The 13387-nt window shown below is 46.4% G+C and overlaps 1 protein-coding gene across 6 annotated transcripts in view; it reads left to right on the top strand.

Moving 5' to 3' along the window:
* Positions 1-13387, top strand: part of CRB2 (crumbs cell polarity complex component 2) — a 57477-nt gene that overhangs the window by 25829 nt on the left and 18261 nt on the right. For all 6 annotated transcript variants that reach the window (XM_048325593.1, XM_048325592.1, XM_048325597.1 and 3 more), the window contains 5 exons: positions 6609-7307; positions 9005-9200; positions 9620-9759; positions 10225-10407; positions 11296-11409. In XM_048325593.1, the coding sequence (XP_048181550.1) occupies positions 6609-7307; positions 9005-9200; positions 9620-9759; positions 10225-10407; positions 11296-11409 (1332 nt within the window). The remainder of the gene's footprint in view (positions 1-6608; positions 7308-9004; positions 9201-9619; positions 9760-10224; positions 10408-11295; positions 11410-13387) is intronic.

The raw sequence follows: 13387 nt of genomic DNA, 5'->3' as shown, positions 1-13387 counted from the left end.
AATGCTGTTAATGCCTTGGGCCATGGCATTGGCACTGCTGGGCCCCGTGGATCGGTGCCCACTGTTTGGCACCTTTTAGCAATTCACTGGGCAAGCTGGGGGGGAGAGAGCCAGGAATCGCCATCCTCCTTCATTGACGGGGTAAATATTCTGCGTATTTCACAAGAAGAACCTGAGGCATGCTTTTTGTGCCTGAATGAATGAAAGTCTAAGTCTAGGCCTTTGTAAATTCTATATAAATATTTTACACCATTGGGCTGTGTACATGTATCTGGCATGAAAAACTCTGGCACACCAAGAACTTAATGTACAAACGTGGTGTGGAATTTGTTGGTCTCCAGTAACAAAAGGAAACAATGTCAGAAGCAGTCTGGGAAGTGGTGGACACGCAATAATCTGGGTAAAACTGTAATCTGGCCTATGTGCAGGGACATCAGATGTCTTAAAGTTTGTATCCAAGGTGGTATTTGGCTGAGACACCAGGCTTGTGTGTTTAACCTACCAGAACTCTGCAAGAGACATCAAAGCCATGAATAGTAAGGCTCTTTTTAAAACTGACTTTTCCAAAAGACACTCTTGGCATTGCTGGGATCCCTGGCATCTTGTCAGGCCCTTTATTCAGTATTGTCTTAAGAAGTCCTGCCTGCTGATTGCCAACACTTCTTTTGGATTAGCTAATCTTTATTTTCAGGTTTGGGTTTTTTTGGTCATAGTGCCATGTCTTGCTTCACATAAATTGTCAGATCTGATAAGCTGATAACCTGAGACAGTAATGATAATGTTTAGCTTCAACCAGCAGATATATCTCAGAGTTCTTTCTCCCTTTTAAAAAAATGGGGAGGAAGAACTTGACTCTGGGCCCCAGAGTTATCAAGGTACACCAGCAGAGCTGGGCATTGGGAAGCTGCTGCAGCCCAGGGGCTTCATAATTGCAATCCAACATTGGTGTTTTGGAGGATTTCCCATTCCCACATCCCCTTTTCTGAGGCTAAATAGAAAAGCCTGCTGTTAAAGCAGCTGTCACAAAGTGCCATTACTGTGCTAAACAGGACAGGGAATACAGGTTATGAAATATTTTAGGCTAGGTGAATTATCACTGCCAGTTATTAGCATGTCATGAGCTCGTCAGCAGTCTCAGAGAGTTTCAGGCCTTGTTTTCTGGTGCTGGTGTTACTCAGAGCAGATGCTTAGCTCAGGTCTGGATAGACAGGGTTTAATCTCTGTGTGTCAGGAAGGAAATGGGGCTTGTAAAGCCCTAGGGATGTGTGAAGCCACCTGAAGAGGCCTTGTACCCTCCCTGAACAGGTACATAGAAGTTGCTTCCTGAAGAAGAATTTGGTTTTATCCTGCCATTCCCTCCCATAGCTGTCATTCCAAAGTGAGCAGGGGTGGGGAAGAGAGAGGGTGAATATGAAAGCCCCTTTTCAAGCCTGTCCATTTCCCTTTCTGGTTGTGTGGATCCTGGGAACAGGCCAATGCGTGTCCCCTTTCACTAATCCTTTACACTGACCAGGATAGGGAAAGATCAGCAGAGGTCAGCAGGGATTTACTAATATAAGCACATGCCTTCTTGTTGTCATGGAGACCTAACTCTCCATTCCTTTATTCAGAGTTTATTTACTAGTTGGGTTGCTCTGAATCCCTTCTGGTGGAAGGGTTCCCTTTCTACCCTTGGCCTCAGGATCTTTCTTCAGTGGGAGGTGTGCTGGGATGAGCAGCAGGAGCACAGCCTGACTGGTGAGAATTGCCCCAGGCTGGGGTTTGACCAGTGGTTTGGGAACTTGGAGATCCCTCAAGCTCCATTATTGTTGTGGTGCAGCTGGGACCTGTGGTGCTCTGGGAATCCTGTTGTTCTCACCTCTTAGTTGTAAATTGGGTTTTTTTCAGTTGTTGTAGTGGGGAGGGCAGGTGAAAAATATCTGTAGGAAGCTTCTTTCTACTCAAGGTGGATCTGGCTTGTCCAAGCTGACATTCGGTTTTTGCTAGGCCAGGAAATAATATTAAGGCAGCCTGACTCTTCTGGGAGCTGTGTCTGTGATTATGAGCATTTTGCAGGGGTTATGCACAGGTGATGGTACATTTTCATTTTTCACCCAGTGCAGGGCATGTGCATGAACAGGTATTCAGGGATGGGGATTTCCAGTAGGTACCACTGCCTCTGCTTGGATTTTTTTTTTCTGTCCTTCAGTACAAAGGAAACTGTGAGCTGATAACCCCAATGCTGCCTCTTCGCTGCTGGAATTTTAAGTGATCATTAAGACACCTTTAGGGTAGTTATCAGTGCAGCACTGAGCATCTTCCACAAGGTCAGGTGTGTCCCCAGACTGACAACATCCATCCTCTGTCAGAGTTACCCAAGATTTTGAAAAACAAACTTGTGAAAAGGAAACCCCCAAAATAGAAGCCAGTGAGTGATGCTAAAGCAGCTTCTCCAATCAGAGAAGTAATTGCCTAACTTCTCATTAATTTCCGATTTTTTTGTGGTCAAAAAACTCGCTGTTGCAACTTCTACAAGATCACACAGTATAGGTATAAAGTATAAGATTATTAAAGTCAATGATTAAAACAGAGCCTGGTAATGCAGCTTGTTTGCCTTAAAGTGTTACAGAAAGTTACAAACCTCATTGTTTGAGGAAAATCTTTGTCAGCTACCTTTAAAGTGTAAAACCAGCCCTGTTCTGACAGAGCTCAATGAATGCTTTATATGGGACTCTGGTAGCCTTTGAAGTTCCTCCTAATCCACCCCTAAATGCCTGGAACTGTTCTTCAAAGGAGCTGTGGTCTCCTCCAGTTTCAATGCAGAGTCGGCTTGCAGGATGGTATGACTGTAATACACTTTTAATGCTTTTTTCCCTTACTAACATCACTAATTCATATTTTTCTTGTGAAACATGAAGGAAAACTCCTGAATATCATTGTTAATCCAGTAACAACTACTTTGGTGAAAAACTATAAACTCTTGTCATTCAGTGATTTCCTTGACCTGATTTTCACTGTGTTCATGAAACAGCATAGTCTGAACGACATGTTTTCATGGTTCTTATATTGTGCAGCAGGAAAAGCTAATTTATTCATTTTTCTTATTAGTGTTTGGTGCATATTCATGTGCTATGCACATTCATACAATAATTTATTCCAAAACTGAGAGCAATAACTCTATGCCCTAGGACTGATGGTTGAAAAGAACAAAATAAGAACAAAAAACATCAGATGTGCTCTTTGTCAAGCCAGAAGTTCAGCACTGCCATGGAAGGAGTATTAGGGTTAGAATACATTCACACAGGGGCATGTTTTGTCCTTGGGAAATATTCCATATTGGTACAGGTGTGCTGGATACAGGGGAGTGTGTGGTACAATTTGGGGTCGGTGCTGTTAATGTGCCTGAAGCCTCCACTGAGTCAATCAAACACATGGGGGATTTTCTGCCAGCTGCAGTTCACAGAATAAGTTGCAGTTATTTAGGTAAGTTTCATTTCTTGTGATTTACACTGCAGTGTCCTCAGCCTGCTCCATGCACGCCCTGTGAGCAGTGCTGTGTTACTCCAGGTTATCTGTTCCAGAAAAGGAACATTTTCCTCCAAAATGAGGTCCTGCTGAAGTACATATATTAACAAGTGCTATTGTTCACGGTCACGGTGAGTTTTGAGCAGACTGGAGTTCTCCCTGTTCCTTCACTGCTTTCTCTGGTAAGACAAGAAGGCCTCTGCACTTACTAGTGAAGCTTTGTGTTGTCTGCAGTTGAACCCCGTTGGGTCTGTGGTGTGTGATTATGGGGCCATATATTTGTCACACACCTCTCTGTGAGGGACAGGCAGTAGTGACTCATACAGATCATTGAGCATGGCAGCCGTATGATGGACCAAACCAGAGAAGGTACAAAAAGGTGTGTCTGTTGTGAAAGAACTTTGGGAAAGGCAGGAAATAGCAAAGGGCTTTGATGTTTAGCTTTATTTGCAAAAAGCATTTTGCCTGTGTTCTTCTCATGGAAGCAGAAAGCCATGCATGAGCCTTGGCAGTGACTCAGCCTGGCTATGCCAGCAGTGCCTGGGGATTCTGTGGAAATGGGAATTTCTTTGCAGATGGAGTGTGCTGCAGCTCCTTCCCAACATGCACCAGAGTCGGGCTCCTTTTTTATCCCAAACTGTGCTCCTGGCCTGTGGAAAGTGCAGGCTGGGGCCGCTTACTCATTAAGCCTACAAAGGCTCGTATCTCCTGCCTAGTAAAGCTCTTTTGCGAAAAGTTTCCTGGGCTTCCACTCTAATTGCCACAGAGATTCCAGGCACATTCCGTCATCCTTGTTTTCTGCCTGACTGGCAATCTGAGAATAAAAGGGTTGATGGCAGAATAATGGGATTGCTGGACAGTGCAGGGCTCAGCAGCTCTCCCCAGTATCACATGAGAGAGGAAGGGAGGGGTGGGCCATGGAGATGATGCTGGGAAGAAAAAGGGCTGCCTAAATCACTGAGCACCCTCCCTCCCCCAGCAGCATGGCCTCTTAAAAGAAGACTTAGAAACACTACAGTCTTTGGTGGGAGGAATTTGGGGGAGGTCAGGGCAGGGGCAGGCTTTTGTAAACCAAAGTCTCCTATAAATCCCTTTCAGGCCCTGAAGTCGGTGCCTCCACCTTCAGGTACAAAGAGACTGAGGAGCTGATGAGGCAGAGTTGATAGAGCACCACTGACACAGATTAACTACTGGGGGTGTATAAAGTGCACCAGAGCAAGGCAAACGTGACCAAAATTGGGCTGGGATAATGCTGGCACCAGTGAGAGAACGTGGAAGGTCAGTTGGGGAGCAATGATGTGGTGTGTGATCCTGGCAAGTCCTTAGCATGGAGCATGGCAGGGTAAAGCAACATTCCCCATGGAGCAGGGAGGGCTGGGGGAGCTGTGGGGATTTGGGATCCTGTCCTCTCCACCTGCAGCTTTGTGGGGTTTCCAGACTGAGGCCTGTCACTTCCTGGGCCACAGCTACTTAGCGAGAGCAGCAGAAAGGGTGAAGAGCTGCTTACCCAAAGGCTTCGAGTGATGGCTTGACTTCCAACACCAGGGAAGTCTGGATTGTCTCACCAGTAGCAATTTCTCAGATACCATTTGCTCTTTCATGAGCTTTATCTGTGCTTTGAGACCATTTTTCATAGACCTTTTCCAAACATCTGCTATATAGTTGTTTGCAGGGTTACTTCCAAGTTTGGATGTTTCATAACACTTATGCAGGAATCAGGCTGGGATATCTCTACCACACAGCTTCCCTCTTATTTATCCTGGAACTGAGCAGAATGAAAAGCTCTGATCTCCGAAGGCCACAGTGGGATGAGGTGCTAATGACTGCTGCCTTTTTGGAAGGCGAAGCTCTCTGTTTGCACTGCCTTTGTCCCTTTATTCTATTTTTGGTTGGTTTATGTCTTTTGGAAAGTGCTTAATTGTGGCATTGAATCCAGGACATATATCCTAATTCTAACATAAAGGCCACTATCTCCTGTGCCCTGGGCTGTCCTGCCCTTTGGCCAATCTGCTCCTTGTTTCACAAAGTAAATTTAAAATTTCTTTTGGAAAATAAATGAGGATTCCTCCTATTATTCCGTTCTGCTCAATTTTGAAGTATCTACGTTGAATACTTTTTTTTTTTTCCTATCGTGTATCCTACATAATCTCTTTTATATGAACTAAATTTGCAGTTCAGTGGGCACGTCCTATCACATTTCCGGATGGTGGAGTTGCTTAATGGGGCAAGAGCCTTTTAAACACTGCCTTTGTGGGCACAGCAAGGCATTGTGGCTCCGTGTGAATTAACTGATCACATCCAAATGCTCCCAGATTTAGGGGAATCTGGTCTCAACATTAGTTCCTGGTATCTGGTTGTTAGACTGCTGTTTTGGCTCAGCAGGTACTGAGTGTTTGGATCTAAAATGCCATCAGCACGGTGATCTCAGCAGTCTCTGCTTTTCCTTGCTAAAAATGTCCTGCTGTGTAAATTTACCTGTCTAACATGGGGAGAGGGTGAGGGTCAGTGGTTATCAACCTGAGCTGCCTAATGTAATCAGAGACTCTGTGAAATGTGCCCATTTGTAGTTTGCCTTGGGTTATTTATGGGAGCATCTTCAAATCACTTCTGGATTAGCTGAGAAAAAACTTCATCCCCAGAAGAAGCGGCTGGGACATACAGAGCCACAGCCAGCACCTGAACTCACCCTGCCTCTCTGGATTTCCAGGCACAAATGCTGTGCCCTGCCAGTGAAAGGGGTCATGGAATTTTACACGAAGTTAATCTTGTGAATGGATTTAAGGTTATATGTGTCACTGCTCTCAAAGTGACTCATGAATGAATAAGCACAAGTAGAATAGTTGGTTCATGAGTGTCTCCTAAAAAAGCAGGGTACCTGGTTACCCAAACTGGCAAGAGATTCCTGATTGCCACCAAGTGAAGGGCTGTTGTCTTCTTTATAGTAAATGTTTGATTCTCCAATGTCTTTCTCATCTCCTGGCTAGAACAGCCCTTTGGAGTGTGGAATTTAGGTGGGCAGTCTCTGAGTTGTGTATGGGGATTGGCAGAACTTTTTTCTTTAGAGCTACAAATGCTGACTAACAAAAAGTCTCTTTTCTCAACAGGAACTTCATACTCTGAAAGTGACAGTGGCTGCTCCTCATCCCCATGTGAGAATGGGGGGAGCTGTAAGGATTTGGAAGTGGGTTACCAGTGCACCTGCCCCGTGGAGCCTGTAGCCTACATGGGCACAAACTGTGAACTCCTCTATGATGCTTGCATTAAACATGACTGTCCTGCCCACATGACCTGCACCCGGACTCCAGGACTCCTGGAATATGAATGTGTGTGTATGCCTGGCTCCGCAGGTGCTGACTGTGACAGTGTTGATGAGTGTGAGAGCAGCCCTTGCACAGACCCTCGATTTGAATGTGTGGATAGCACAGTGGGATACACCTGTAGATGCCAGCCGGGCCCCAGTGGAGAAGGCTGCCAGACAGAAAGCTCCGTGTGCTCCAGCCGCCCCTGCCTGAACAACGGCACGTGTGTGGAAGCTCCGGGCGGGTACCGCTGCCTCTGCCAGCCCGGCTTCAGCGGGGCCGCGTGCGGGGACGACATCGACGAGTGCGCGTCAGGGCCGTGCCGGAACGGGGCCATCTGCAGGGACAGGGCGGGCGAGTACAGCTGCTTCTGCGTGCCCGGCTTCCAGGGCTCCAACTGCGAGATCGACATCGACGAGTGCGCGTCCCGGCCCTGCCGCAACCACGGCACCTGCCTCAACCACATGGACCACTACGAGTGCCGCTGCGCGCCCGGATACACAGGTACCGCCGGGCTGCTCTGCCTCCTCGGGGCGTCCTGGGGACAGGAGCTGCCTCACTGCCCCGCTGAACCTCTGTGTTCCCGCAGTGTCTGGGGCTGTGTGTGAGTAATGGTAGGGCTGCTTGCAGCGGCTTCCAGGCAGTGCTTGAGGCCTTGAATTCCATGGATGGTGGAGGTGTTGAGAGACAGGGACCCCAGAGTGGACTGCCTGAGACTGAAGTACTAGATACAGAGTAGCTGTGATTAAATTAAGGAAGATACACATAAAAAGATATTTATCATCAGGAAATGGATACTTAGGGTTTCCAGGTATAACTTGCTCTGCCGACCTGGCCTCTAGTTCTTTGTCCTGTCCAGCAGGATTTTTCCAAGGGAAGTACTTGTCTTTTGGAAAAAAGTGTCTTTTAGTTGGAGATTTCCAATTCTTTCATGCCTGGCAAATGTTTATTTGGCACGTGATTTAAGTGTTTCTCTTTTGTGCATCTGTGCTAATGGTGACTCAGAGAGGAATCCACACCTGTGAGTTATCTGTGAGGGAGGCAGTGGGGGACTCTCCTTCCCCCAGCCCTGCTTATCGGAGTGGAATGGGGTGGAATGTGTCCATGTCTGCCTGGTACCACCTCGCACATGAACTTTCTCAGCCTTCCTCCTGTTCACAGACTGAAGTGTTTAAGGAGTTGGGTTGCTGTGAAGGAATGCTGCTGATTACCAGTGGAATGAGAAGAAGTTACAGCATCAGGAATGCACGATGCTGACTCATTCTCTGATAAAAATGAAGAGAGATGAAGGAGAAACAAGGCAGAATTTTTATGTGGGCCCTAAGGTTATTTGGGATTTTGAGTATCAAGCATAATTCTATCTTAGCAAATCAGTTTCTTTCCTTTATCTTTATGCTGAATCCTCAATTCAGGATTGTGGGATTCCCTGCCAAAGGAGCAGTAAAGTGACCGAGGCAGCTGGAGGTGTTTGTTTTGCTTCATGTTATTCTGATGTCAAACATGAGGCTTAGCCTTGTGATTTAGTTCTTCATCCAGAGGTTCGAGCACCATTGGCTGGCAAGGCCAGGTTGCTTCCTGGTGCTTGCAGCTGGAATTTGGGTGAAGGACATTTTGTGTGGGTATTGAGGGGTTTGAACCAGATTAGGGGGCCCACATTCCACCAGGATTAGGATGGCCATGCCCACTCTGTGGGGAGCCTTCGCCAAGGAGGGCAGATTAGATGGATTGATAGGTGCCACTGTAATGAGTAAGGTTTGGAGGTGATGCCAGGCCACAGGCAGCTCAAAGAGGTGGAATACAGATGAGATAATTGCACAGAAATCTAGCATGAGGTCTTGTTCTGTCAGGGAGGTTGGAACTTTGTACCAAACAGGTGTCACCTGCTGTTATCTGTGACCAGGAGTAGTGGAGCCAACATTGTGTTTTTAATAGCATTTCCCAATAAAATCACTTGCTAACATCAGGTATCACTGTAGCCAGTGTTTTTGCACTGCTTTAGTTCTTTTTTCCTGGGTATCACAAAGCAAGTTACAAACAGAATTGAAATAAATAGAACAATATTTTGGAGAAGCAGGTAGAGATCACTCTGGTAGTCAGCTGGGGTTGATAACATGACTTGTGATTCCATCTCAGAATTCCAGGCAGCACATACACAAGTTTCTGGATTTGTAACACACATATTTTCCTGTTTTTTAATAAAGGTGTGAACTGTGATACTGAAATAGATGAATGTGCTTCAGACCCTTGCCAGAATGGGGCCTTGTGCAATGATCATGTTGGGTTCTACACCTGCACCTGTGCACCAGGTTATCAAGGAACCCAGTGTGAGATGGACATCAATGAATGTGAGAGCCAGCCTTGCCAGAACAACGGGACATGTCATGACCTCATTAACAGGTGAGAAACCAGTGGTGGGGGGCAATTAGACACCAGGACTGATTTAAAGGTCTACTCAGTGCAACCTGTGAAAATCAGAGTTAAAAAAGCTGTGGGGGGAATTGGATTTAGTGTTTTGTACATTGAGTGGCAGTAATGATGGTTTGTGGCAATAAGGGAGAAGCCCCCTCCCAGCAGCAGAACTCCAGGGGTGCTTAAAGGAAGGGAGGAACAAACGCAAAGAGAAGTGGTTTGCAGAGCATGAACAGCACAGGCAACTGCTGAGAACATACCTGTGTGTCTGAATTTACCTTTCCACAGGTAAGGTGTGAGCACAAGTGGGTGTGAGAACTGGCAGCTGAGCTCTTTTGCCCTTTCCTCACCCGGGGCTTTGCTGTCCAAGGCAGAGCTGATGCCTTGCTCTGTTTGGTGCCCCACAGCTACCGTTGTGACTGCAGTGACACCGGCTTCGAGGGGGCCCACTGCGAGCTGGACATCCTGGAGTGTGCCTCCGACCCCTGCCGCAACAGTGCCACGTGCCTGGAGGGAACCAAGGGCTACAGCTGTGCCTGCTGGCCAGGTGGGCTGGGGGCTCTCTGCTGGTGTGGCGTGAGGGCGCATGGCCATGGACAGCACGTGCTTGATTGCTGTGTTGAAGAAGTAGAGAATTAATGAACATACTGCATGGCCCTGTCTGAATTTTCACTGTCTGAAACAATGAGGCTGCACTGCTGCTCTTTACAGGTCATCTCAAAATCCAACTGACCTGCAAAAAACACCCTGATTCTCAATCATAAAGTTTTCTTTCTCTTTTCTGCATTTTCCATCATGAGTTCCTCTATCATGAGGTGATGCTTTCCTGCAAATTGATGATTTTGACATAGTATTGAAAATATTTGACATAGTGGAGAAAGTAAAGGGCCCGGGGACTCCCTGCTAGATGAGCTGCAGATTTGAGGGTCTTATCCTTTAAGGCAGCCACAGTGTTCGGGAGCTGAGCTCCAGTGAAGTTGTGTGCAATGCTGATGGTGGTGTCTCATGGCAGGTTACACTGGGCAGGACTGTGAGGAGGATGTGGATGAGTGTGTGACAGAGCCCTGTCACAACGGTGGCCTGTGCCTGGAGCGCTCCAACCCAGCCCATTACGGGACACAGCCCCACTTCCCCAGCAACTTCAGCTACAGCCAAGCAGCTGGGTTCCTGTGCCAGTGCCAGCCAGGCTTTACAGGTGAGCTGCACTGCAAATGTTCATCCTGTCTGCACTGGGTGGTGCTGCTGGCTTGAGGGGATGAGAACAGAGCAATGTTCTCTGCAACAAAAATCACTTGAGGACTGGTACTTCAGAGGGGCTGGCAGCCTGCTGCATCAGGAATGTGCTTCTGCTCCCATTGCAGACAGCTGAATGTCATTCCTCTTCCAAGCCTGACTCCAGGCTGACTCAACAGCCTGTGCACTTTCCCATGCTTCCATGAATGCCCTCTGGCTATGCAGGTGCCAGGGTGTTTTCCCTTTGTCACTCTCTCATGCATATGGCAGGATTCATCCCTAGGGATATCTCTGAAATTCCTCATCAGAGGAAGCTAATTCCCTAGAGTCACAGATTACTATTCTAGGTGTTTCCTTGGTGAGACTACTCTCATGACAGCAACTGTATAATCAAAGTGGGACAAGAGGGGTTTCTTGATATGGTGCTCTTGGAGCTCTGTGGATGTTCCACTGAAATATCACTCTTTCTGTGGATTGGAGATATGTATATAATGCTGGATTTAACAGCTAGGGAAATTCCCTAGTGGGAAGGCATAAACAATAACACTTTTTTATTTTATGAGAGAAATATGAGTGCTTGGTCCACTGTTGCACAGATGGAAATGGTTCAGAAGTTCTGCTCTTGCCAGTGTTTGACACTGGAAAATCATTTCATACTTCATTTGCCCCCATTGTTTCGGTGCTGGTGTTTGTGTGCCAGTGCCTGCAGAGGCATGCTAGAGTTCTAGAAATTCTTTTGCATTTTTAGGTGAAAGAAAAGAAGTGCAAAACTTATGACTGCAGTTGTCAGTCTTTGTTTCACTGCTGCACAAGTGCACTTCAGAGGCCTGTTTGTGTTTTCACTTTTCAGGGGAGACCTGCTTTACCAACATCAACGAGTGCGAGTCCCAGCCCTGCCAGAACGGAGGGTTCTGCCATGACCTGGTGAATGGCTTCTTCTGCCAGTGCCTGCCTGGTTATTCAGGTAACCTGGGAAAAGGGGTGGCCGGAATCAGATCCTTCTGGTTGTCTAATGCTGAACTGCTGCATTGCTGCCTAGCTGCAGAATTTCAGGATGAGAGGGCAGGACTGAGCTGTACTGGGAGCATGCAGCAGGATGTCTGCAGTTCAGGGCTCAAATGCCACAGGAAAGCTGTGTGAGTGTGGGCAAGTAAGTTGATGGGCCATGAACTAGATTTGGAGACAAAAGATCAACTACGTAGAGTCTAAGATCAGAGTATCCAGGGCATCTGTATCCTGGAGTGAAAGTTCCCTGGGAGAACTGTGGGGGTTTCTATACATGTAGGATTAAATATATAGAAAGCCAGCCTTTAAATCAAAAAAGGGATGCTTAACATTCATCACCAATTGTACTGGCTGTAGCAGATTGGCTCACCAGCACATAAACATCTGTAAAACATCTCCATTCACTAACACCCTGGGATGACAAGAGCCAGCCATTTTTGGCTGAAAGCAGTGATCTGCTATGTTAGGAGGTCAAAAGGTCTTAGTGATGTGAGCAAAGGAAGCCTTCTCTGTTTACAAGGGAATGAGGAGTCTGGATTCTTCCCCAAATGCCCTGCCTGACCCTAAGGTTTCAGTTTGCTGGTTGAGAATCTGGGAGATGGTGAATGTCAGCTCTGTTGGGAAGGTCCTCTGCTAACTGGTACTAAACCTCATCTTTCTTTAAAATATTCTTTCTCAGTCTTCTTCATCTTTAAATTCCGTGTGTGTTGGGCAATTTAACACCAGAGTAGTTTATAAGAAAGGTGATCACAGCACAATCCTGGATTTCTGGATTTGAGGTGAGGGTAACCTCTCCATAGTGTTACCAGGCTGCCATCTCGTGGGAAAAAGAAACACTTGAAGCCAGGAGAAAACCCATTCCCTTAATTTGCAACAGCAGGTAACAACATTCTAGAGACTTTCTCAGGCCTTTATTGCATGGGAAAATTTTCTGTTTTCCTTCTGTGGTTGCAGTGGTTGAGGTGTGTTGGTTTAATTCTGCCCAGCTCTTTCCTGGGAAGGACTATTACTTTCATTCCCAGAATGTAAAATCAGCTTCTAGTTAACACCTTCTGTAACTGAGCTGAATTATTTGTGGGGTTTTCTGGCCTATCTCATTTGCTAATTTAGGCCAGATCAAGAAAAATTTGCTTTTGTATATGAGGCCTTTGAAAATCAGCTTTTATCTAAGCTCGTTATCGCTGCTTTCTCGGGCAGTTACAATGCTGTACTTGTGAACTGAGATCTTGTCCAAAGAGATGGTTTAAAGTTTATCCTTCTTGTCAGAATTCCCACTCACATCTGTGCCCTGTTCTCTTTTCCTCCTGCAGTGCCCCAGCACCCTCACAGAGCTCAGAATTTCATTGTGCTTTGCCAAGCTGCAGATCTGTTTAATCCTTTCCAATTCTTAGCATGCTCATGGGCAGAAAAGCTGACAGAAACACGGGCTGATGGGCAGAGGAGTGCTGGAGTTCATTCTGTTGCATCAAATTTGGGTTCATTAGTACTTGAAGGGGATTAGAAGCAGGTTGCTTTTCTGGATATTGCTTTTGGTAAAGGATTTTGTCTCAGCTGAGGTAGTTCTGACACATTAACACAGCAAAAGGCTGGGAGCAGTCTGTGAGATCAGTGAGTGCGTGTGGAGGAGTGAAGCTGACAGAGAAATAATAGCAATTAATCTCCCCTCCTTTGTCAATTAATCCCAGTACAGTCATGCTGGGCAAACAGCTTATTACTTCATATTAGGATCACAGAACAACTTTGTGAAGCTTCCCATAATGTTTCTCTTCAAAACATATTTCTGTGGCAGCTTAGATCTGCCATGAACTTGGGTTTAAGCTGCCTCCACTGATTAAAGTGAACTTGCTACTCTGATGAAGAATGCTTTCTTGGGGCGGCAGGGGGTTCCTTCTGTGTGTTTGCTTCTTCAGTCTGAGGAATTTGGGGAGTGTTGGGAT

This window comes from Corvus hawaiiensis, chromosome 21 (assembly GCF_020740725.1).
Source record: "Corvus hawaiiensis isolate bCorHaw1 chromosome 21, bCorHaw1.pri.cur, whole genome shotgun sequence".
Taxonomy (NCBI): domain Eukaryota; kingdom Metazoa; phylum Chordata; class Aves; order Passeriformes; family Corvidae; genus Corvus; species Corvus hawaiiensis.
Note: the sequence above shows the minus strand (reverse complement) of the source record. Positions and strands in the feature narration are given on the sequence as shown.